General features: G+C 36.9%; 2 protein-coding genes across 2 annotated transcripts in view; both read right to left on the bottom strand.

Moving 5' to 3' along the window:
- Positions 1-9,370: 9,370 nt before the first annotated feature.
- Positions 9,371-20,571, bottom strand: LOC107093466 (homeobox protein BarH-like 2). Its single transcript, XM_015388526.1, has 4 exons — positions 20,123-20,571; positions 14,436-14,751; positions 11,270-11,354; positions 9,371-10,308 (listed from the first exon to the last, which is right to left on the bottom strand). The coding sequence occupies exons 1-4, from the start codon at positions 20,307-20,309 to the stop codon at positions 10,054-10,056; spliced, it is 843 nt and encodes a 280-aa protein (XP_015244012.1). The 5' UTR covers positions 20,310-20,571; the 3' UTR covers positions 9,371-10,053.
- Positions 20,572-23,070: 2,499 nt separating this feature from the next.
- The window catches only part of LOC107093463 (RNA-binding protein 7-like), a 15,478-nt gene continuing 11,787 nt past the window's right edge, over positions 23,071-26,761 (bottom strand). The window contains exons 4-5 of the mRNA XM_015388515.1: positions 23,793-23,886; positions 23,071-23,685 (exon numbers count right to left, since the gene is read on the bottom strand). Of these exons, the coding sequence (XP_015244001.1) occupies positions 23,329-23,685; positions 23,793-23,886 (451 nt within the window). The 3' untranslated portion in view covers positions 23,071-23,328. The remainder of the gene's footprint in view (positions 23,686-23,792; positions 23,887-26,761) is intronic.

Raw genomic sequence — 26,761 nt, 5'->3', positions numbered from 1 at the left:
GCTTTAAAGCTGTTTAAACTTGAAAATACCTGAAACGGTGTACTTTCAATATTTAATTTATAAGAAATATGTAGCCCTTACATCACAATATTCCATCTTTAGTTCGGTGTCTATCCAAAAAGAATAACCTTTCAAATCAGTGGCATTTATCATGCTTGGTTTCTACCTTGGTAAACTGAATTGGCAAAAGGGTGAAAGAAGGCACTTAGAAGGCACTTAACCTACCCTGGTTCCTGGAACAGGTTCCTGGTGTGAAGAAAATATTTGCATCATTAATGAGTCAAAGCCCTTGTAGAGTATTTACTTACAAAAAATATAAATAAAAACGCTTTTACATTTAATCATTTGGCTAAAGGAGTCATCAAAAAGTTCAAGCTTTAAGACTGACAATTTAATTCTCTACACGCAACAGTAAAAAATAAAATAAAATGACATTCATTACATAATTTGAACAGGAAAGTTCTCAAAGGCCAATCAAGGTCACAGCATAGTGGGAAAAACAGCAGGCTTTTCTGGATTTTGCATGGATGACTCCATGCTTCTCAGCTGTGCCTAAAGATGAGTTATGGTCACAGTAAGAAAATGTAGCCGTGTCCACCACCCATGAAGCCTTATCAAATTTTTAGCCTCAGTATTTCTGTATGGTAGATTTTTTTTTAAAGAGGAAAGACAAGGAGATGATATGTTCAAGGATATGTTCCCAGGAAAAAAATAAACTTAATAAACTCTGAGGTGTTTCCCTCTTTAGCACATTAAAACCTTTTTAACTACTCATAAACATCTGCATATTCTAAAAACAAGAGACCGATTGCTTTAGGCTCTCCCACAAAATAACTGCTTTTAAACAGCCTGAGGCTCTTTGACTAAAGCCAGAGATTTATTGTTGAATTTAATATAAATGTAAAATACTACTGAAAAGAGTTTGCCAAACCATGAATTTGACATGCATCAAATTCATAATACCCAGCTGCTTTGAATCAACAAGCTCAACAGAACACTTAGACTGATTCTTCTAAGAAATTGGCCAAAGTAAAAACAATGCGTTTGAAAAATAATCAATTAAATATGGCAAAAGAATTAAGTAATTGGTGATTTTTTTAAAACATGTTATTTTACTGAATCATAAATACAATGATCATTGACATTACTTATTAAGTATATATATATATATATTACAACTTCCAACTTCGTAAGTATATGCAAGAATTTAAACACATAGCTCATATAGTGGGTTTTGGCCTGGGTCATGGGTGGCCTGGGGCTGAATTGGGCTCTTCTGGGGGTGACGTCCTATGTACTGGGTGCCCAGAAGTGTCATAAGTACACACAGTTGTTACTTAAGTACAAGTATAGATACTGCAGTTTAAAAACACTCTGGTAAAAGTATCAACTTGAACTCTGTACTCAAGTAAAAGTGAAAACGTATGTGCTCCAAAAACTACTGAAAGTATAAAAGTATAAAGTAACCTCTAAAACAAACAGCCAGATGCCACTATATGAATTGAAAGCTAAATTTTACTATTTCAAAAAATTCTTTAAGATAGGGCCAAGGATGAGGGAGGTCATGTTGGTCTCCGTCTCCATCTCCCGATACACTCTCGCCTGTGTTCGACCTTTCAGACATTTCAACATCTTTTTCTGAATCCGACATTGTAGCATGGCATAGACCATTCAAGTATGCAGTATGAAAAACACCTGCTTGCTTCTGCGGATTTTCTTTGTCGTCAACACAAATTTGACGAATAACTAACCAATGAGTGTTTGCGTTAAACGACTCATCCAATTACATTAGTTTTCACTAGATGTGGATGGCGCCAACGATCTGCATTGGATGGCGCACATGATGTGAAATAAATATTTATAAACATTAAACTGAAGCCAAGAGTAACGTGTAACATTTGTTTTAAAAATGTAAGGAATAGAAAGTACGGATACTTGTGTGAAAATGTAACGAGTAGAAGTCAGAAGTAGGAAAAATAATAAGTAATGGACTAAAGCATAGGTAGCTAAAAAGTGTACTTAAGTACAGTAATAAAGTATTTGTACTTTGTTATTTGACACCTCTGTGTGTGGCAGACGCAGGTGGTAGTTGCATTCGCCCAAGTTACATTTATTTACAAATACCTTGCAGAATATTTTCTTGCAACATTACTAGAGTAATATTTTTGCTAAGAATTAATCTTACTTTAAACGTGCTGGCTGCTTTACCCACTGCCATTTACTTTACTTAAACGCAGGCCTGTTTTCTTCAGATATGCACCAGAGAAACAGACTCCTTCCCTTTATGTTAAAGTGAGACTTTTTGTGTTTAATGTTATTTTCTGTCTGCTGAGCAACTTGTGCACTGTTGTAAACTTTATTTTGTATTCAATGACCATATAGAGGACACCAAAATAATTTTGTGCAGTTGTGTGCATTTGTGTTATTTGATATTTATTCAAATAACTTTCAAACTCTTGTGGTATTCTGTGAACATACACCAGCTAGCTGTGTGACCACAATGGATGAAAGTGTGATTCAAGCTCAAATAATTTTCCTATACTAGTCTCAACTTAAAGGGTGACTGTTCAGGGAGCCAATAAGGGAAGAAAGCACATAGGGATTTTTATCAGTGCTTTGGAGCCCATCCTCTCTCCCATAGTATATGCATCACTAGATACTAATGCGATTGGTGGACCTTGCAGACACTAAGGGAGCACCATGCAGTAAGCTCTACCTTGGTAAAAGGGAACATTGAAGTCATGTGTTTCTCTGACTTGGTGTTTCTTCACATATTTTCAAAAAAATTTAGTTTGATCTAATACCTATAAATTTCTATGTATGATATATCATATATATTTTTTTAGGGTGTGATGATTTCTGTTATGACCACCTGCAAACTTTTACCAGTGCAGAAAAAGTTGAGAAATTGTAATTCTGGAGGGCAAAGCAGCAGTAGTATAATTACTTTCAATGTAATGAATCATTGTATGATAATCGATTATTGCTACAGTATGTGGCAACTGCATAAGTAGTCATAACATTTCAGTAAATGTGTTCAGTTGTTTGTTTTTATTATTTATGTTGCTGAAAACATTGCTATGACAATGACAGTGAGCCATCATGTGATGAATTATTAAGCAATCAATAATACATCACCGGGAATATGAGGATGGATGATTATGTAAAAAGATAATATTGCTACTGGTACGTATGTGTACAATAAGTAATTAGTACTAGCATTAATCTTCTACTCCACAAATCACCAATGAATGAATGAGTGAATGAATAACTATTTCAGACGATTCATTAAAATTACAAAATGAACACACGTCCACACACACATATTCTCTCATCTTGGTATATGTAGTCAGGACCATGTAATGACTCCCATTGAGTTCGACTGATTCTCCTTTATTATCAAGTCTTTCTATACCCTAACACTAAAAATAACCCTAAACCCGAACATTATGCACTACATGAAGTTCACTATAAATACTATTTCGAATTAGTTTTATTATTATTAATTTAATAATTATTGTCTTTATTACCTCCATCTACACGGCTTAGAATCTTATGTTTCTTTTCTGATCACTTTCAAACTGCTACTGTAGGAGCTTATTTAATCTTCTTATTTCAAAGAATAAAAAAACTGATCCAGTTTACGCAGCAATCTTTGTAGATCATCTTCAACATGCCAACTTATTGCAAAAGAAAAAAATTGCTCATGCAGTCTAATGTACCTTATTTGAAATCCTTAAGATCAGGATCTACATGTATAAATTAGTGTATATGTAGGTGCATGAAGAAGCGAAATGTAATCAGTAGTCTAATTGTAAAAAAAGAAAGGGGATGGTTGATTTTTTTTTTTTTTTTGGAAGCATACATAGCCTAATTAATATTGTCAATTAACCTAAAGCAATATGCATGATATGGTTGTTACATGTCAGGTATGCCAGTCATTGACCTTGAACAAGGCACCTTACAGTAGAATTATAGTAATTCCCTGGACTGGCATGGCTATCACTGCCCCTACATCAGGGGTGGGCAATTCCAGTTCTTGGGGGCCGGTATCCTGCAACTTTTAGATCCATCCTTGGTCCAACACACCCGAATCAAATGGCTGAGTTACCTCCTCAGTATGCAGTCAGTTCCTGCAGTCCTCCCAATTATCTAATTACTTGATTAAGGTGTGTTGAACCGAAGGCACATCTAAAAGTTGCAGGAACTGGAATTGCCCACCCCAACCCTACATACTTAGGGACAAATGCAGAGGACAAATTTCCCACTGGCATCAGAATCATAGTTATGGTAGGCCACTTCTTTGATTTTATTTATTTTGCTCAGGGTATTTGTAAGCCCACAGCCAGCCAAATATTGAAAGGACAATAGTATTGTCATTACTGTTAATATATAGTAGAAATCTTACAATTTCAGAAATAAAATGTCACAAGGGGTGGTATGGGAGGATGGCCATTTAAGAAGGGGGATGATTTTTAAGTTTTTTTAGGAGATGCTATCCCCCCTCAACTTGAGTACCGCATGTAATCATACCCATTCTTCTTCCTGCACTATCATCATGGACTAATTATCTTCCTGCAGCTTATGGTCAAACATTAAGTAAACTCCCTGGGTTTTATAGCACAGTATCATGCACAACTAGACAGGACTATCGTCTTTTACCAAACAGCTGCACTCAGTGTTACAATGTGACCTTTTTTGTTACTGCTTTGAATCCTCTTGGAGGTCTGTAAAATTTTAAGATATTTTGTTTTTTAGTGATTTGGACTTGACCTTTTGGGTAAAACATACATATCTGTCACTGCCTTCCTCTCTGAGCAGGCAGATATACAACCTTTAGCCTATAATTATTGCCTTTTTAACAAGCCTCTCAATATTTTTGCAGTAAAACTATACATTTAGGCATGCAAAAGCATAAAGACATGAGCTCAGTAGTTGATTTATGGGCTTGAAAGCCGGGAGGTGGGAAGTAGCTTGTTCCACCAGACATGTTGACCAGAGCATGAGAGTCAGAAAGAGGACAGGGAGGTGGACACCACTGTAATTAACACACTAAAGAGATTACAGAAAGATCCCCCAGCACATCAACGAAGGATGCAATTAGATATTACTTAACACTTAGCCATAAAGCATCTCTGTTAAGTGTGGTTGTGCAAAAGCTGGAAGTGATCCAAAATAATCTGATTCATAAGATCCTGGCAAGAAAATAAAGCGTGATTTGCTAACGGCTTATTCAGAAAAATTATTTAGAGTCAGAAGCCCTGCAATGACAAGAAAAAATCCTGTCACTGCTTAAATATTTGCATATATTCTATTAAGATGTATTATGTCATAAATCTTTTCTTGAATCTTTTTTGCAAAAACATCAATAAAGTTTAGACAAAGCAGTACTGTCATGATATTTTAAGTACTTACTCTTCAAACTATAGCTCTTGCACCTAAAATGGTATTTAGTGGTAGCGGTATTTGAATTTTAGCTTTTAAAGGAAGTTTTTAATAGCGTGATCAGGAACTATCCGGTTTTGTTTTTTCATGGAGCCTATTTTGAGATGAAACCATTCTAACATACAGAAAAATATGATAGTTACTGCACAATCTCTTCTTTTATTTTGGAAGGAAAACATATTTCTTCTTAGCAGATAAAGGGTAACAAAACACAAAAGAAAAAAATGCTGTAGAGGACATCCGCCTTTAATGACTAGAGATTTGCTGTTCCTACACTCTACATTCAGAGATAACATCTGCTGTCATTATACTAAACAGCTGAAACAGTGAGTGATGACCTCCCTCCTTCTTCCCTCCAAACCCTGCTAATTACCTGAGCATACGCTAAGCTGACAGGTGAAGGTCTGCAGTTGATGTCTTGGAGATGATGGAGAGGGGCTGGCAAAGGTTGAAACAACTGGACTTTAGTGACCTATAACCAAACTTGCACTGGTGAGAAAACAAAAAGATGTCCAATTAGACTGCAGGTATATCACTACAGCACTGTTTCTGTAAGGCTTATCTAACCACACAACAATTAGCCCAGAGGAACATCAAAAACATGCAGAGGCTTGCAAGATTTAGCTCCATCTAGAGTTGTCTCCATGCCTGCTGGATTACGAATCTCCTTAAAAAATTATACTACATAAAGACAACACATTAACTGATGAGTTATTCAAAACATTTACAGTTTCTTATGACTGCTAACAACATTAACCTAAATTTAATATTCTTTATTGGGGGTGCTACGTGCTTTTCTGTAGTGGTGGAAAGTAACAAAGTACACTTACTTGATTACTGTACTATTTCTTTCTAGCATTTTTCTTGTCATTACATTAACTAATTAACATATTTAACCAATCCCCTTGGGGAGCAGGCAGCTGCAATTGTGTGGTGCCCAGGGAGCAGTGTGGGGGTTAAGGGTCTTGCTCAAGGACCCAGAGGGGCAGTCCATGGGAGTGGGGCTCGGACTCAGAACCTCAGGATTCCAAGCGCGATGCCCTAACCACTAGGCCGCCACTCCCCAAAGCAGGCATTTGCGTGAAGGGTCTTGCCTAAGGACCCACACTGGCAGTTCATTCCCCCCAGCTGGGATACAAACCCAGGCTTACTGTTTGCAGGACAGTGACTCAGTACTGCAGTAATATATTTGAGTATTTTTGCATTACTTTAACCCTATTTTCCACTACATTTCAAAATCAAATATTGTTGTTTTTACTTCACTACAATTTGAGGATGGTGTTAGTAACTTGTTCCTTTAGGCTCAGCTTAGCTTTTAAATCTGCTGTTGCCGTTTTCTTCCTTGAAATTAAATTTCCACGTTTAAGATAGCAGCCCTTAGGAATGAATTTGAACACCAATGTTTTAGAGATTTGCACGGCAATGCACAAATGTGAGAAACTCAGGGCAGATATTTTTTTTAGTTTATAAATTATATTAAGGTGTTAGTTGTTGCCATGTGGCCAAGTTGTTCAGTAGGATGAGTCCTCAAAGCAGAGTTACCTTTTTTCTGTGTTAATAGATTTAAAATTGAGCCTCTATTCCATAGTGAAAGCGTGAGGAGAATCAAGACTCCTGTTTTCTTTCTTTTTGGTTTGTTTTTAAATATCAAATAATAATCAAAATATCTTTCCTCATTTTTTTTTTATGCATTTGTATCCTGAAGTTCTTTACAGGTGGTGTAGAATTTGTAGTAGAGTGGTTCTATGCATCAAAACATCAGATAGTTTGTGAAAGTTACAAGATAAATAATTCTGAAAATTATACAGAAATTTAAGAATATTAGAAAATTTACTTTGCATTATTTTTTTATACTGATGTACTTCTAAATGCATGTACTTTTGATTACTTAATATTTTCAGAAGTGAGTACATAATACTGTAACTTGGGTAGATGTTTGACTGAGTAATTTTTAGTTGTAGTTTAGTAAGATTTGACTGTGGGCATCAATACTTTTACTCAAGTACTACCGTTCAGTACGTCATCCACCATTGCTTTCCTGATGGTATGGCTTCATGTACCAACTTGTAAAAGTTGCTCAAAACAGAATTCCTAATGGGCCCATAAAAAGGGTTCACAGGTGCTAGTCCACTGTACCATCAGTACACTTTATTATTTCTTTTCAGCTGAGTGTATGGTATATAAAATAGAACATTATCACCCCCTAAAAAGCAATAGTGAATGCTATATATCTTTGAGTGGGTTGCGTTTGTGCAGCGGAGCTAGATGAAAAAGGAATATAGGAGCATGCTTATCCAGGAAGTACAGTTGTCTTGCTTACACTGATATAAATCATTCTTTTCTAAATGTATTGCATTGTTTTACTGAATCTTTGTTGTTTATGTTTTTAGAAACACATGGTTTCGATGTTGCTGAAATAGGTATCCTTTTTTGTGGTAAGTGCAGTTATGCTGTTAACTAAAATGAAAAAATCTAACAGAAAAACACAAGTAGAATATGAAACAGTGTACATTAAAGTTTTAAAGGATTGGAATTCAAATGAAAGGTTAACTCTCTGTTTGCTCAACGAAAATCTGAACAGCCATATCTACTTTACAGACTGAGGACTTAAATACTTCAATGATGTGTTGGGGGGGGGTTCTGCTGCTGAACACATTTAAAACATCCTCCGAATGTTTACCCAAGGCGGCAAAGCACAGTTTGCATTGCTCAATACTAACCTGCTGTGTTTGCTTTAGAAATCATCTGCGTCCGGTATGAGCACTAAAAATACACCCAAGCCTGTTCGTCACATGCCCCGAGAAACCTAAGAGGAAATTGTGCACTTTAACAAAAAAAAAGAGAAAAGTTACAACACTGAGTGCTTAAAATGCCTGTATTTCTGGAATATACTCCCTTGAAAATGATTTACAGTGTTGTTTTTTGCAATTGATCATAGATCTTCAAAAGCTCCATTAGTAATGGACCCGTCAAGAAGAACCTGTCAGAGCTGCTGCATCTTCTTGATTTATCCTTTTACCATCAGAGCATTAAGAATTGAATTTCAAAGGTTCTTGTAAGTAAATTCATGGCCAAATTGTTTTTACTTACACACCAACAGCAAACAAGAAGAGCAAGTTTTTAAGTGATTAATACTGAATGTGCGGGCAAGTGGCGCTTAAGAATGTGATGGGGCCGATACAGGTTGTTCCTTACATAGATACCAGAATATAATAAAATAATAAAATTGAAATGGCTGCTACAACAACCTTAGCTCCAAGAAACTGAAGCATAATAATAAAAAGCACAGTTTAAATGACAGCTCTTTTATTAAGTGTATTTAAATACATAAACACACAATTGCATATACCAAAATGTAATTTTATGAAGATCTAAAAAAAAAGAAAGTCAATAACACGTTTTACCAGACAAGCATAATTTACATCAGGAAAATACTGCAGTTTTCATATGAACAAAGACATAAAAATAAACTCCTATAATCCAAACAGTGATTCCTTAAAGTGGTGAGTATTCAACATTAGAGAGATTGATGGAACAGAGAAGTCACTAAGGGGAATCTGAAGACAGTGTTATGTTAATGCAGGTCTAACATACCAATTGGGGTAGTCATGCAAAGCCTGCAGGCTGAAAATGTCTCTGAGATTTTAAATGTTCAACATTTGCTGTGTATTTATGGCTCAGGCTGTGATTTATTCCCTCAATGAATCATGACAGCTTAAGAGTCTTAGTGCCCTCGTAACTGAAAATCATCCTGACTGAAAGAAGAAACACAGTGGATGGGGTGCTTGAAACATTTATGCATAATAAGTATCTTAATTCAATCCAAAACAGCAAAAAAAATATTTAATACTTACACTCATGTACACATATTCTAAGTATACACACACACACACACACACACACACACACATATATATATATATATATATATGTATCTAAAATTGACAGTTTTTAGCTTTAAAATAAAATATATATAAAAACCTGACCCAATTAATAGACATTTGAGACTCAAAGCTGTACAGTATAATTTAAACCTACACATTTAGGTTTCATTTGCTTATCTGTAAAAATCTGTCTCCAAATTTGGCACTTGATTGTAAAAAATATACCGCCTTTTAAAGGTTATTTTACCCACAAATAAAAGCTCTTCTCTGAGACTAAAAAGGCACATATTAACAGTATTTGGCAGTTGGTTATTCATACAAAGACACTTATTTACCACTATAAGGCAGCGTTGGATATTTGACAGCTTTGAGAGCTGAGAGGTGTCTGCAAGCTGGTTGAGCATGCAATATGTGTCACCATGTTCTGATGAAGGCTCAACTGACCTGTTTTGGGTTTGACAGTGACCCTCCTTTATAATATGGACCAAAGCCCATAGGATTACCAGTGTAATCATTGCGTAATAGCATAATGTTTTTCTATAATACTTTTTCCAGTACAATAAAACATATAAGGGTGCACTTGGTACGGACTGGGCGCCACTGCACTGCATCCAGTCATCCTGTTAAAGCAAACGACTCTATACACCAAACAAGCTTTGTACACTGATCCTGAGGCACTATTTGTTTTCAGGCTGGCATTAGTCCTTGGTTGGTTTGCTCTTGCTTAGCTGGCTAAGTGAGTTTCTGACATTAGGAGTGGCTTCTGGTCTTGCTCAGAATCAGATCCCTCGATTGCTCCGCTCGGATTTGTAGTTTCTGAACTCAGATCCTGATGTTCATCAAACCCCCTCCTCATCTGCTCCTCTTCCTCCATCTTCAGTCTTCGCTCTTCAGCCTCTATTTCCTCTGTGGTAGGAATGGAGTTCTTCTTTGGTCTTCCCTTGGGCTTGGTTGGGGCCTCGTGACCTCCTTTAAGCACCTAGAAAAACACACAGACAGCATTAGAGGAGGGAGCGGGTAATAAATGGTAGCAGGAGTCAAAGGCAATGCTTGCTATTATAGTAATTAAGAGAAGACATATTGCTGCTTGCTGGGCCTTGTGCACTCATTTATCTTTAACGATTTCAGGTCTTTTTTGTTCTCTGGGTTGTTGACCCTTCTACAAAAGTGTTTGCTCTTACTGCAATCATCATCAGTCAAGCCCTAGCTCTCCCACACCTTCTTTTCCTGCCATATGCCTATATGCTGCTAACTTTATTCAAATTTTAGACTTGAACAAGCATGCAAATTTAGAGTAAATCATCTCCACATAAAAACAAATAAAGAAAACAGAGAAAGTCTTAGATGAACCAGATTTTATATCTATCATATTGCTATCTACCAGATTTAAGTTTACCAAATCTTACTTTAAATTAGAATACTGTTGGTTTAGGTAAATAATGCTCCAACATTGCTCTCCTGCATATTTGATGCACAATTATATAACTGATTTTGAACAAGTCAGAAAATTCCATGGCTGGCTCTGCCTGAAAAAGGCAGCATGTTTCACGTATTAATTTTGCTAATTTCATTACTCACTATCCCAATAAACAGCCACCATGACAAAGAAGGTTAGGAAACACGCATTATAACAAATGTGAAACGAGTATAAGGTCCCACAAAATCAGCTTAGATCCAATCAACACGTCTACATCTCTACACTAGCAGATAAAATTAATGTGTCAGCATTTTTACATTTTTCTTGATGTCCTAGGTCTGTCAGAACCAGCACTGACCTGGTTGTTATGTATATGTATGTTAAGTGTATAATGCCAATGTAATTCAGGTAAACAGGTAATTGTTGTAATAAAATTATTTAAAACATCTACAGAAAAAATGAAAAGTTAAAAAAAAAAACTGTTAAATTGTTCACTAATGGTACCTAAAACTGCCAGTCTTACCATTTTTTTCCATTTCATACGCCTGTTTTGGTACCACGTCTTCACCTGAAGCTGCGTCAGACCTAGAGACTGAGCAAGATCCAATCTGGGGGAAAAAAAACATAAAAAAAACAAAATCAGATGCATATAATGGTTAATTTCTTTTATTTTTACTTTTCAGGTGGAAGAACACCTCCTCAAAAAACCTACGATTAAAGAATACATTAGGAAAAACAGCTTAATATTATACTGGCAGGGTTGAAACATTTCAGTATATCAAGCTTGCTCTTATTGTTAACTTGAAAAAATACTTCTGTGCTTTTTCTTAAACAAAATTTATTCCAGATCACCTTTTTTGTTTACCTGCCATGTCAAACAAACTTGTATTAGCAGTACTTAACATTTAAACATGGAATTCTCGATTGCTCATACAGTCGATACAGATATGTCAATAACTAATGCTTATTTATAATGTAAACATTTTTTCACTATTGTTTTTCGACTTTTTTTTGTATTCGCTACATTTATTTCTAATAAATGGTTTATTTTGAACTTTCTAACAAAGGTGTTTCAAGGAGATACAAAAACATATAATACATCTTATTTTAACTGTTTTTTTTTTATAAAACTATCAGAAAATTTTTTATTACTGCCTTTATTAATAGAAAATCTCCTTATATCTTCTATAGTAATAGGGTATAGATAAAAATAATTTTTTTAATTTTACCAAAACATTTTAGTTAGGTTCAAGTCCGGAGTGAATTGTTCTTTGCAACCCACTATTTGGTTAGACTTTAATCGGCACAGGCCTATATGGAGTTCTCCATATAGATTGATTTTCTCTATTTTACACTCTTATATAGTTAAGTTTAGTCTAAAAAGTATTTTTCAGTCTAAGCAGGCTTTGAATCTAACAGGGAACACACAGAAAAAAAGTTGTCTGCAGCAATCCAGTCAGCCTATATTATTAGGGCTGCTCTTCAATGCATCCACCACATGTGGCAATGCATGACCAATTGTAAGTGTAATGCAAAACCTCAGGAAGTCACAGATAAAGTTAACAAGGGGATTCTATGTTACAGGGGAAGAAAGGTTATATTTTTTAAGTGGGATTTCCTCCTTCCTGCTCTTCTAAAAGGCCTTTATCAGCCAGGTTAAATGTTTTTGAACCCCTCAGGGGAGAAACCTGACTTTTACTTGATGGTGACAGTAGAACATGAGTCAGGGAAAAAAAAGCATGCATAATTTAAATAAAAACAGTACAAAAGAAAAAAAATAGATTCACAAGACTTTTTATCATAACATATATAATGGCTGTATATCATAACCTAGATAAAAAAAAGATATTAAAAACACTGAGCGTGACCGATGCCTATCAGAGTCAGTTTTCAAACATGGCAACAACTGGAAGTAGCATTAGAAGCCAAAAAAATGTATTAACAGTTATTAGGAATCAAAGGGCGGAACCCCAGCAAATGAAAGAGTTTGAGTCACTTCCTTTGGGCTCCTTTTTGTTCCATTTACTGTTTTACCAAATATGTTTATGAAAACAGCAATAATGAAGATGATGACAGGGATGATGATCAAACCCCAAACACAGTCTATTGAAACGATTCATAAAACCATTAAGTTGTGCTGACAGGTACTTAAGTCTTTTCAGGGATATATTTGGTTTTGGTTACACTTGCTCCCACACATAGCTTGAGTTTTAGACCGCAGAGGCTCCACATGAAGAGCAACAAGAGGAAAGAGAAGTTATCTTTGGATCACAACAAACTCAAGCAGGGAGCATGCCACGTCTTTGATGTGCGGCTCTAAAAAGGGATTTTCTCAGCTAGTGTTTTTGCTCTATCTGGGTATTTAATTAACTCCATACACGGTGTCAGAATCTGATATTTTGACAGAACACCAAAGGTTGGCACGGCGATTCATACGGATGGTTGGTTTTAATCCCTGAGCTCTGCCTCAGGGCTTCTGCTTTAGGATTAGGTTCGCGGTACCTCCAGTAGCTACAGGGAAGCCAATGTGTGATGCATTTAATAATGTTTTGTGGGAGCTGTTACCCACAGAGATTATAAATATGAAACACAAATCAATCTGGCTACTTGTATGCAAATATATTTTTAGAAAGGAGCCCGAAGCAATAAAAACACTTTGCAATATCTGCCTGAACAAAGTAGCTTTTTTCATGTTGATGTGACTAATTATACTGTTGATATGATTAATACGATGATTTTTTGCAAACTTAGCTCTTTAATGTTTCAGTTGTTTTTTTTAGCCAATGATTAGAAACGTGTGAACTAAAGTTGCTGGATGAGGGGGTCTGTTAAAATGGCTTGAATTTTTTTTTTTCTCTGCAGGTGAAGAAAAGCTATTTACAACCTTTATGGCTTAATCCCACTCCTGGTTTAAATGGAAAAGTAGCCAGCAGGCTAAATTTAAAAGTGGAGTACAGCTGGAAAAAATGTTGTAACCTAAAATCAGTCGTATGGAACATAAGACACACATATTAACGTTTAGATTACTTCACCTCTCTGTCTAAAACTAAATGTCCTTTATGTACACCTGTGCATGAGTGAAATGATTGGCAGTAAATCTGTGCAGTATGTTGCTGTTTGTTGGGGTTGGCCACTGTCCCTCCGTTTTGTGAACAAGAAACATTTTCTCCATTGAAGCTTTCTTGGTGGAGCTCAGTGTTAAAACGTTAACTCTTGTCCCAACTAGAATATTGAGGTAATGTTTTGGCTCAGTTGGATCCATTTTAAATAAGGCAATCCCCACGGGATAAATCAAAAATTATGCTGTTAAGTTAAGTACTGCTTGATATGTGCATTTACGGCCCTGTGAATGTCCTTGAGCGTGGGTGTTTGTTGTGATCGTTTAAAAATGCGCTCAATTAAAGTACACAGGCTGTCAAAATGTTTGCACGGAGTGACATTTATATGGCTTTGGTAGCAAGTACATTATGTTTATTTAATACCTGTGGAGGAGTTTCAAATTACTCTTTATTTGAGTCATGTTTTCCATCTTTGGGAATAACATTTTTTTGGTAGCTATGAGGGTTTGCCATAATATATCATTTAAATGCAGTTAGTTAATTGTAAAAAAAAAAATCAGTGGGATATAAAAAAATTTCATTGTAATATAAAAAACAGTGTGATGATTTATGTGTTTAGACTCTACTAACCTATCGGGTGTGGACAGGTATTTCTGCTTTTGGAACTTCTTCTCCAGCCCCATCAACTGCAGCTCGGTGAAGATGGTGCGGCTGCGGCGGGGCTTCTTCAGGCGGGGCGTGCTGCTTTCTGTCTCTGACTCACTGCTGATGCTGAGGGGCGTCTGGCTGGGCGGGGGTTCGGAGCCTCTTGGGAGCTGCGGGGAGATGAGGGGAAGGTGGGAGAAGGCCGCGCCCGGGGATGATGGCTGCGGCAGATGGGGCTGCACATTAGGGGGCTGCCGCGTGATCACTGAAAGAAGTGGGTAGCCACGCAGCGGCGAGGAGCCTGGAAGAGTACAGACAGTGCAGGAGCTCAGAAAACAGTGGGTACACAAGAATTCTACAGTTAAACAAAACAACCACATGGTTAGTTGAAACATTTAAGCGTCCTGCTTGTTCAGCTTTTAATGACACTAACAATGACTGCTTCTGGTTTCTCAGACACCCTCATTGTGTCACCATGAAAAGTAGTGTGGCATTGACCTCCAGCATGTAGAGGGCTGCAGCCTCCATGACGTAGGGGCTGTTTCACACTTGACCCCTGATCCTTTCAGCTCAAGGGCGATTTTTCAAAGTTTATTAAAACTAATAATATTTCATAGACAAAATATGCACACATTTATAGAATACCATACGTTTGTTACAAGGCTTTAATATAATTTCCAAAAAGCAATTCCTTGTATCTATTTTTCTGTCTTACATCATCTTCAGCTCCCTACTATCTGCAATTAAAATACTCTTTAGCCTCACGTACAAGACCACATGACCTGCAGACGCCAGAATCAATAAAAAGTCAGACTCATCTGAAGGAATGGATACCTAAAGGTAAAAAAAAACCATCATGGCTTATTCTACAAATTTCTTATTTTATGAATAAACGTAATAGTTTAACCTTCTCAACGCAGAAAAAGGACAACCCTCGGAAAAAAAACAAACAACAACCTTTTCTAATAGTGACTCCTGAGCATAAAGATTTAATAAATTCTGTTTCAAGATACTCATCAGTAATGAGGAAATAAATGGCTTCATGCGGGTAGCCACAGTTACCTTGCTCACAGGCACACACACGCATACACACACATCAGATACTGCCTAAGGCTGATCATGACATCATGGTAAAGCGCTGAGGTCACCACTAATCCTTCGATGTTGGATTGCTGGTTTGCAACAAGCCTGAACAAGAAGCCATCTTTTTCGCCTTGTCTCTTCCTGCTCTGTTTCTTGCCTCCCATTTATGTTGTCAGTCTTTTTCTCTCTAGCTGTCTCTTTTTGTATGTCAAGTCCATATTTATGTTACTAATAAATAATCTGACTGAAATGTTTTCACTCATTTGTAGGAGGAAATTTTTAACACTGACATTTAGTGAACTGTGATTCATGGAAGGCCAAACATCAACTTATGTCTTCCCCGAGGAAGAATGGCGCTTCGATTTTTTTCTGTCTTCACAGCTCGCGGGAAATCTTTTGTCAGTGAAGAGCTCGAGGATGCCTCCAAATGCCCCCTTTTCCTGCCCCCCATCTCCAGAACATTGAGACCACAGAGAGAAATGTCAGGCCTCGTGGTGACTTTCCACTAACGGCAAAGCCAGCTCAGTGACATGCTGCTGACAAGCGTCGGTGTCCTGTCAATAGTCTACAAATAAACTGTTTGAGGAGCTGCAGGAACGCAACTCGGGGCCCCTGCAAAGGCACATGGATCCTCCTGATAATCACAGTTGGAATGTAGGAACTGGAACAAGTGCTTATAGTAACCATTACAGCAGGCTCAGCTGCTAATAATAGCTAAGGAAAAGCACCTAGTTAAGCATAACTTTGAAAGCCAGGTGCTTTCTTCATTAAACCACGGTTGTAATGATGTTATACTTCACCTCTCATACTTCTTTGTGTTAAAAGACTAGAGGCTTGAACAGACGATCCAGTGTTTAGCTAAGATTTTAAAATATAAGGTTGCTCACCTAAAAACTTGTTTAACATGTGGTACACAGGTGCAGCAGAAATCAACATGTTGCATAAACCACTTTAGATCTGATTAATTGCTCATTCCTTTCAGGGATGGAAATATCTGATGGTTACAATGAAAGGAGTAACACCAGGGAGCTGACAAGCTGTCAAACATTATCCTCAACTGAAGATGGAAGAGTGTTTCTTTGTGTGTGTGTGAGCGTATGCTCGCCTGCACGTTGACACGGGTGTTATCGGCCGCCTCTAGTCAACTTTATCCCTAATGGGTGGGTTCATTGTCTGAAGTGGATTACACCTTAAGATGGGATGAAAACGTCTTTTTTGCTCTCTTGGGCTCCATGTAAGCTCCATCAGAGCCAGCTATGCACTGGGCTCCGTGCACTCCTGCTCTTTATGTATATTTGTCATTATGCTGTCAAGAAAGATTACACCACAGTTGATCTTAATCTCTCTCACCACTGCCAGAAAACACCACTAAGCACTCTCTGCTCTGGCTCCTGCTGATGGATGGGCCTCCAAATGAAATAGTGTAACCCTCCATCAGGTTGCTTGCTGTTAAGGCTACAGGTCAGGCCTTAATGTCTCTGATCCAGGTGCATATAGAGGTAATGGTGAACTTCATGACAACCTAAGGTTCTATGTCAGCCTAAGGGCTCCAAGAAAACTTGGATCCATTTAACGGTTGACTAATGTACACAAAAAGGGACAAACCTGGATAGTTTGAAACTTATACTATAGGGAGATATACTGAAATTACTTATTTTTGGAAAAGAAAATTAAAATAGGTTTAAAAAAATAGAGCATAAAGAACTTTGCATCACATCTGGTCATAAATACTGACTCTAGATTGTAAAAATGTAAGGAAAAAGATGGGGGTGTGGCTGTGGTGCAGGGGTAGAACATGCAACGCAGTCCTGGAAACAGCCATGCTGGGATCTGCTCCCGGGACTTTTTCTGTATGTCTTCCATTTCCTTTCTCTCAATCTGCATCAGCTTTAACTTTTAAATCAAGGCATTTGATGACCAAAAAACAAAAAGAAAAAAAAGAAACAGATAGGATTGAAAAAGAAAAAAGTTCTAAAGGTGGTTTATAAAAAACTTAAATGTGAAAGTTACATGTTTGAAACCAAAGGCTGACCATCCACAAGCGAGTCCTGCATGCTAAAGTTGTTACTGCAGCTGAACACTACATCTCTTCAGCTAGTTGTTCATACAAACATAGCAGTCATACAGATGACAGAAAGACCCAGTGTAATGTACACCAAGCACTCTACAAGCGATTAAACAGACCAGAGTACTTAATTGCATAATTTGCTGGTTTGTTGATATCCGCACATCCTCTCGCTACAAAAGATCTCACATGTTATGTTCTAATTAATTACATACTCTAGCTCATCTTTCATGTTGGGTTAAGTTGATTTACTCGACTCATTGTAAATGTGTATTTGGTGATCATTCTTTGCAGTAATGGTGAAAAGAAAAAATCTGATAGTAACTTTTTGTGTGTGTGTGTGTGTGTAAATAAATGCAAAACCCCAATGTTTGCAGCACAGAGATGATACGCTTTATCATAGCAGTGTAAATTACAAATAAATCATTAACTTTAATGAGCTGAAAGCCAAATTCCCCAAGCTTTAATCGAATCAGCCTTTTACTTCTTTTAAATAAGGCCATCTATGACGTCTGAGAGTGACATGTCCAACTTTGTTCCATGTAAAGGTATATTTTATCCAGTTAAATAACAATGTAAAGAAAAGGTATTATTTGTAATATTTATAAAACAAACTATCAAGCCTGCCTACATTTCTTAAATCAAATAATAAAGCAAAGGTAATGAAAGAGATCCTGTCTGATCTTTTCCACCTTGTGGCATCTGAGCTTAGAAAAGCTCTCTATATTTTTAATGCTAAACTGAATCATTATGAGGGATCAAATAGTATTCTGCATCCTTTACCCTCTTTGCTTCATAAATAATATGGTGTGACTGATATAAGTAAACAAAACAAATTATAATTTATAGTTGATTCACTGTGGGCTGACTACTAGTGCAGACTAAAAATAATTAAGTGTGAAGAATACAAAATTAGGGTCAGTGACATTGCATTTGGGTGTAATTTCAGGTTCTGCTTAGGCCCTCTGCCTCTGATCTGATTTCTGACTGTTTTACCTTAAAAAGCAGATTTGTCTTTTATCCTAGAAGCAAAAAAACTCTCCCACACAGAGGTTTGCTGTTTTTGTTTGCTTCTTTAAGTGAGAAGCAGATAACAGACAACGTAAGGCATCACTTGTTACCATCCCCTGTGGAGAACATTGCTGGCATGACTGTCTTTCAGCGGCCTCCGCTGGCAACAGGATGAAATAACATCGCTTGTTTTTCTTCTGCAATATGTAGAAATAAACATTTCATTCGATTTAGAGGCTATTCACCTTTATCGAGCCTTAAAAGCAATTTACGCTATAGGCACTATGCGACCCCAAAACCCCTTCAGCTACAAATAAGCGGTGCGCAGAGTGTTCCCATATGCAGCTGAGGGGGATACTTTATCCATCTGAAAAAAGGGGGTGTCAAAGCCCAGTCAGTCACAGCTCCCTCAAGCATTACCAATCTATATCAGATGGATGAGGGAATGGCTTCTACCTATTTATATCCAGGCACGGCGCTGTCATCATCAAATTGTTGTGGCTATTATTTCAGACTTTAGAGCAATTATGATAATGATTTATAGTGTGAAAATAAAGCCTTAGGATGCCTCATTTCAGTTGCATTTTCTAACCTATTTCTATCAATCCATATAATCTACATTATCTGAGATGAGTTGCCTAAAATATAAAGGCCTAGTAAAAAAAAAAAATTAATAAAAAAAAGTATTTAAAAATCAGCAAGGCATTTAATCTGATTTTATTGCTTCCAAGGGATTTACTTTGACATGCAAGTTTCTTACGGATATGTTTATCACGCGCGCACCAAACCAACAACATGCCATCCATCTATGCGTAAAATGTCCAGCAGCGGTAAAAGTCATTACGGAGGGCCATTATGGTCAACGCAACAGTCATATTAATTCAAAAAGAACAAAATCAAACAGCTTAAATGTTTCTGCGTAGGGATCTAGATTTTTTTTCCCTATCTGTCACCGTCCCACTTGCCTCCTTAGATGACCTGTCTTTAGTTGCGCCGCTTATCAACTGGGCCATTTATCATTTGCGCTCAACAAAAGCCCTCAAGCATCACTGACGCTCCCTGACTCAACTGCTTGTCTTTGATTTACAACGCTTAACGCTTCATGGAGATAAGCGGTGTGTTAAGAAATCTCTTGTGAAGAGATTAAAAAAAACACTAAATTATCAGGGAAAATTGTTAGTCTTGCAATAAAACAATTAGTGTAAGGTATACATTTGAGTTAATGAACTAATTGATGCACGTGATAGGTTAATAAAAAATAATTTGTTGCTGAAGCTGTGCATAGACAGAGAAAGATAAAAAATAATTATAGCATCCATAAATTTTCCCATTGATCAGTTTATCACATTCTCTCACAAATCTTACTCGTTTTAGCAAAATTAAATTTGTGCAAGTTACAATTTTTTATTTAATGTAATTAATTTTACAGCATTAGAAAAAAATGATTTATGAATCAGCTTTAACAAAATCATTCCCTGCAAAGCAGAAAATGAGTAAAGTTTGAGCGTTTTACCTGAACATGAATGAAGAGGTTTTGGTCGGACGATGAGAGAAGGACACATGGAGTACAGAGACAGTTTTTCAAAGTAATCACAAGTTTCCCTGGAGAGGATCTCGTCTATCATAAAAGTTTTGTAGCGCCTCCTGGCCGCCTTCAGCTGCCCGGGGGAAGAGAGCCTCAGCTCGGCTTGACAGTGCATGGTGCGTTCCTGGTGCGCTCTTTTCGCTGGTTGCTACAGAGCCGTACGCGTCTTAAAATATTTAAGCTTGCAGGTTTTAATGTCGGGAAAACATGTAGGTGGAGAAGTTCAGGCGTTTATAGATGTCATTATTATTATTTTTATCTCAAAATGCGGCTTTTGCTCCTGTTCAGAGAATGCGTCGCGCTGGAGATCCACAGCCTTTAAAGTTGAGCTGCGCAGATTGCCTCTGTGGTAATACGCAGCGCTCACACCCTCTGCTATATAAACCATCCGAGTAGGCGACTCATCTCTGAACTCCTATTCCCTCTCTCTCTCTCTCACACACACACATAAACACACAAGGACACATCCCAAAGACCTCCACCTCTCTGAACAAAACCAAGCCTCAAGTTCAAACACAAATAAGGCGACAGCTAAAGAATGAGCGGTGATACTGTTTCCTATATGTGCGTTTCTTTTTATTTTAACAATATGACTCAGCTTAAAATGTTTATTTGGAGAATTATGATAAGAAGTAGGCCTAGTTCATTTCAAGCAGTTTCGGTTATCTTTGTCTTTCCAAAGTTTGCATTGGAGATGAACGAAAACAAAAAAACTGTATGTGCTGTATTTGTAAAAAAAAAAAAAAAAAAAAACTGTTAATAAGATAGTTGAATAATAATAATAATCTGGTTCAGGTTATGGTTCACTTAGACCAGTTTTTTAAAACATATTTTCTTACTCTATATTTGTTTTTTCTGTGAAGACTTATATGTTTTGTGTTTTTCTAAGCATCTAGGAAACACATCAAGAAGCCAATTAATGAGGGTTTTTTCTTTGTTTTTCGTTTTTTCTAAAGACGATTTTTTTTTTTTTTTTAAGATTTCCATCCAATAGCCTTTCAACATGATTATTGTTGTTAGGATTATTTTAGAGCCGTTTCCCGTTTATCTCACCTCACAAATCGCAGCAGGTTGAATTGCGCAAGACTCAAAACGAAAACCATCTTCTTTCCTCTTAACACAAATATTTTATTTCCCTACCTTAAAAACCTGTTTATATACAGACCCTAAATATATATGTTTAATGGATACCCTGATCAATAATAAACGTTCAGATTAATAGCATTTTTAATAAATAAAAAAATCAAATTTAGGACTAGATTTTCACATTTCTGTACAGTACAGACCATGCCTTTTTGTCTACACGTTTATAATAAGCAGGATACAGTAATAATTAAGTAATAAAGTAGTATTTGTGTGGGGGCTTGATCAAACAAGTCAGTAAAAAAAAAAGAAAAAAAAACATGTCAAATTTGATGAAATATGATAGATAAATTAGGAATTTTTTTTTACCGCCTATCAGTAAACAGATTCTGACTACTGATTTAAAGATAATTATTTGTGCACCGTTTGCAGGTGCTTTTGGCGCAGGTCATCTGCGCTGCGGAGCTTCTGAACGGATGGCTTTCCGGGGGGGTTTAGAGGTGGGATCATTTCAGGAGCCGCGCTTCTATTCAGCTCCAAACAGCAGCGGCTGCAGAGTGGCCCCTATAATCCTATCCAGCGCTGAAGACGCCATGCAGATCAACCAATTAACAGAGTTATGCCACAGTCAGAAGCGTTATATAGATCTTCCCGGTAGGCCTACCGACACCGAAGTGAGGATATTCTCTATTAGAGCGATTTGGGAGGATCAGGATGTAATCGGATACCAGGGCAGATTAGAAGCAAGAGATGGAGCCTGGTTCAAAGGCTGCGAAAACTGATGCACCCTTTGGTTTCTTGAAAGTTTATTAAAAGATGAGGGCTTTAATTAATATTGCGACGGTTAAAGTTGAAACTGTCGGACAGATGAGGATGAAAATATGTTCTGTTACTTAAGCAACAGGTTTGAAGTAGCGACGATTAAAGGCAGATTGCAACATGACGCTTGTGTTTCCAAGCGCTGCTAATTTAGGAATGGAAACAAGCCAAACCTTTTTTTTTCTCTCATCCATAAACGCTAAAAACTTGGTCTTTTTTTTGTAAGTAGCAGGGAAAAAAAGTTTTAATAAAAGGGAGGCTGGGACAATGCAAAGCAAGAAATAAATCTGGCAATAAGGTGCTGCCAAGTTGAAAGAATGGGAGTGGGATCCAATTTAAGACTTGAAAGCATCATAAATAGAAAAGGTCAAATGCAGGAGCCGATCATGTAGCTCGGTTATTTTTAACTTCTTAATTGATTCAGTAAATGGATGTGTGTGGCGCCACCTGTAGATTACTTCAGGACCCTGTACAAGCATATTAGTTACACTGGATCCATTTATAGGTGCAGATAAGGCCATGTGGCGTGCATTACAGCATGTAAGAGTCAACATACAATATCCTCTTTATAAACCATGAGCTGTAAATAGCATTTATGAATAACAACAAAGACTCACAAAGGCATCTGTGTTGAAGCCAGATTAACGACAATGCAAGAGTCAAGTGAAAAGAGCTTTATAGTGAAAGTGTTCATTTTAAAACAGAATGTTTTACAGATCGGAGGTTAAAAAATAAAATCCACATAAAAGTAAAACAAAGCCCATTTGCCGGAAAGAGCAAGGTTGATCTAAAAATTCAAAAAGGGTGGTGCCCTGTCTGTGATTCAATGTTGCTGGTGAAATCTATAGCTTAATTTGATGTTCTTTTCTGTAAAGTACCTGAAAACTTCTTTCCATTATTAGGAGCACCGTTGAGATTTTTTGCATAAACATAAAACTGGTTCATATCTTACATCTTTTGAAGTCTTTTTTTTTGTCCAAAATTCACTTCCAGTCAATAAATCTTTTTTGCTCAAATCACTTTCCAAATATTGATAACAGCGAGGAAAAAAACCCAGAAATGTTTCAATTTAAAAACACCTTTAAAAGAGGCTTTAAAGGCATGAGTTATTAAATCTTCAACCTTGTAAGATCATTTACAAAACTATGATTTAACATATTCAGATTTTCTTAAAAGAAATGTTCACAAAAAATGTGAAGAACTGAATTTTTATCAAAAATCTTAAATGTAACTCAGTAGCGTCGCCATCTGTTATCATGCTCTCTCTGGCCACGGTTCCCAGCCCATTCGTCATAATGTCTGTTTCCACCTCGGCTGTCGTGTTGACGGTTGCCACCGCTCCTGTCATTCTGATGGTAGTAGTAGTCCCGGCCGTGGTGCTGACGGCGACCAGAGCCGTGCTCGTCTCCATGGCGCTGACTCCTCCCACCACTGTTCATCTGGGATGGATGATGCCTATTGTGATCGCCGTCATGTTGCCTTAAGTCCCCGCGTCTCGAACTTCCACCAGACTGCTGCTGGGCCGATTTAGAAAAGGCGCCGTTGAGCTGCTCAAGCTGCTGCATATGGAGCTGCCACATGTTGTTCCTCTATAAAAAACAAAGAAAAATGACATTAAGCAATACCTGAGTTTTAAAAGTTCTTATAGTCCAACTACTATATCTTAATCACTTTGCAGGTCAAGAAATTGCATTACCATGGCATGCTTTGGGAGACTATCAGGAGAAGAAAATGATCTCTGCATTTGGTGTGGAGGAGTATAAGGTGGAGAACTGAACTGGGTTGGATTCCTGAAAGGGAAAAAAAATATAAATATAACCTTATAACAACATATCAAAGCTCCAGTTTAATCATACTTTTGTCTTCACAACTCAACAGAAATGATCCAGTGTTGTGCACAAACTAATTCAAATGGTCATTATAATGAGTGAATCAACTGTTCCCTGAATGTTTACTTGATTTAGTCTGGTTCACCTTGGTGTTCTAATAGTGAAGAAAACAAGGTGTTCTTAAAAACATTTAGGATAAACCTTTTAATACAGTTGACTGTTGTTAAGTTTGCGTTGGTGCAGTTCAGGCTGCAACTCACTAATGTTTCATGGTATTGATCCTGTATTTATCCATCAGAGAAGGGGCCATAAAAGTTTAAACTTTGAAAATATAGGATGATGGCTAAAGCTGCCATTTTCAAAGTGATTAAAATATGCTTTTTAAGCTTTCATTTCAGATAAGCCTATTTTTAAAGAAAAAAATAGCCAAGCACTACAGGTTCTTTGTTAAAATTGTTGGTTTTGCGTGCAACTAATTTTTTAAGTATTACATCATCATCATTTTTCAATCAAAACATGGGATTCCAACTTTGTCAACTATTTTTTACAAAGCTTTTTATCAAGGTCCACCAAAGAACCTGCTGTTGAAAAGCTTTGACTTGAGAATAATTGGTCAGGCTAAATCAATGGATTCTGGTGAATCCTAAAATGTCTCGGGTTCTTGTTTTTAAAACACTATCTGGGGCCTTAACCATAGAGACAAGTGTAATATGCACTATTCATGCTGTGCCTATGTAGCTGAGTATAATGGTCCAGCTACCAGAGGCTCTACCATAAAGGTAAAACAAACCATAGCCACTTTCTACTCCGCTTCCCTCACATGTACACTTGCTGCTGTCTAAGATTACCGTTTTCAAAGGTAAATCATTTGAAATTTGTTTAATTCAGAGCATTTCTTTGTTTCGACTGTTAAGGTTTTGTTTGACTCAAATACTTCTGAATTTGCAAACCAACCACCATGGCAAAATGTTATATTGATAAGTTATAAAAGAAATATAAAAAACCTAGAAAATGATTATTCTTTATTTTTGGTAAAATTGTAAGTAGGGATGTTCCAATCCGATATTGATGTCGGATATTGTTCCGTTTTTTGCTTTCATACCTTTAAATGTAGTCTTTTCTCCCCTGTTTTAGCAATTTTACTAAATTCAGTCTTTTCTAAGATTATAAATACAGTTTAAAATTAGTAAAAAAGCTGATAGGATTTGTGTTAATATGATATTGAGTCGTATCAGTATCGAGCAATTCTCAAAGCTACAATAACGGTATCGTAAATGACAAAGTTGCTTCAGGACAACTCTAGCTTTAAGGAACCATAAGAACCTTGTTTCATTGCCAATTTTCATTGTGTTTTTTAAATTTTTTATAATGTTTAAGCTTGTACCATCATTATAGCAATGGGTTATTTTTTAGCTTCTTGCTAACAATTTTAAACTATTTATATTGATGAATGACAAGACATTGAAATAGCCAACTCCTGATTGATGCGATTCTTTATTTATGATGTATGGATAATGTAAAAAGGCACTAGTTCCTAAATCGGTTCATTTTTCCAAATGATAATTGCATTTTTACTGAGCGGGTGAGTGTGTCAAGAGTAATGTAAATCATACAGGAGCCATAGTAACTGATGTGAGAGTGATAGTAACACCACACGAGGTCTTTGATACCTTTTAGTACCAGGCTGTATCCACTACTGTCCATCTGCTTTACAGCGTTTTTGCTTTATTGCTTATGGCCTCTTGTCAATTGTATAGGTTCCTGTTATCAATGATAAAGCATGTAAACTCAGTGACATTAATAACCACTGGCCTATAGCCCTGGCCAGCTCCATATCCAAGGTACTTGAAAGGATCCTTCTAAATCGACTAAGGCCATATCTCAGCAATACAGGAAATCAGGTTGGATTCAAAGCCAAGATGGCATTGACGTGTGTATTTACACTGCAGGAAATACATAAACATCAAAGTCAGAGTTTAACTTTTTTTTATGTTTTCTGGATTCATCCAAAGCCTTTAACCACTGCAAGTTATTCAACAAATTATCAAAGTGAGTTGTACCTGGAAGCCTGGTTAGAATATTAGTTAGAATATTCTGGGAGTCCTGTCAGACCATGCAGGAGAAGTGGGGGGACTCTGTCAGTAAAGGATCCTTTATCATTTAAAGTATATATTAATGACTTAACTGTACAGCTCAGTAATTGTAGAACCGAGTGCATTATTGGTGCATAACAATACCATCTGATGTTTGTAGATGATCTGGTCCTCTGTTAATACAATGCAGGCCTTCTGCAGATTTTGAATCTCTGTTCTCAGAATGGTCTAAAATGTGACATTAGGTTTAATGTTGCAAAAAGTTATATTATGATTATGAAAACATAAGAGGATAAAAAAAAAGTTAGTTCCTGATTTTTATTTATGTGGAAGTGCTTTTCCAATAACTGATGTGTTTCATAGGCATCTTGTTACAAGTGATCTCTCAGGTGAGGTAAGCAAAGTGATACTGTAGTTACTGTGATAAGTTTAGCATGTGCTCCGCCCATGTTAAAACCATGATCGTTAGAGCTTTTTTTCTCTTCTTTACACTGCCCACTTGTGGTGCAAGTCTAGAAAGGGTGACCTGCAGAGTCTGAATGTTGCTTACGATCTGTATGAGGATAGTACTGAAGGTCCCAAGGCAGTGCAGGGCAAGTAAAATGTTTGTGAACTGTGGTGTACATACTTCCCGGCACTTTAATCACAACCCACAATTAGCAGTAAAGGAATGAGACTTTTAAAAAGCTTAAAAAAGTCAACATTTGAAATTGTACCTGTTTATTTGTGTTGTCTGATTTAAA

The sequence above is a fragment of the Cyprinodon variegatus genome, unplaced genomic scaffold (assembly GCF_000732505.1).
Source record: "Cyprinodon variegatus isolate N-32 unplaced genomic scaffold, C_variegatus-1.0 Scaffold426, whole genome shotgun sequence".
Taxonomy (NCBI): Eukaryota; Metazoa; Chordata; class Actinopteri; order Cyprinodontiformes; family Cyprinodontidae; genus Cyprinodon; species Cyprinodon variegatus.
Note: the sequence above shows the minus strand (reverse complement) of the source record. Positions and strands in the feature narration are given on the sequence as shown.

Bases quoted from the DNA above. Each gene is read 5' to 3' on its own strand.
- LOC107093466 (XM_015388526.1), bottom strand. From the start codon at position 20,309: ATGCACTGTCAAGCCGAGCTGAGGCTCTCTTCCCCCGGGCAGCTGAAG. The intron at 11,355-14,435 runs GTTAGTAGAGTC...TTTTTCCCCCAG, and splicing joins TACCTGTCCACACCCGATAG to ATTGGATCTTGCTCAGTCTC. The intron at 10,309-11,269 runs GTAAGACTGGCA...GTGTTTTTCTAG, and splicing joins GTATGAAATGGAAAAAAATG to GTGCTTAAAGGAGGTCACGA.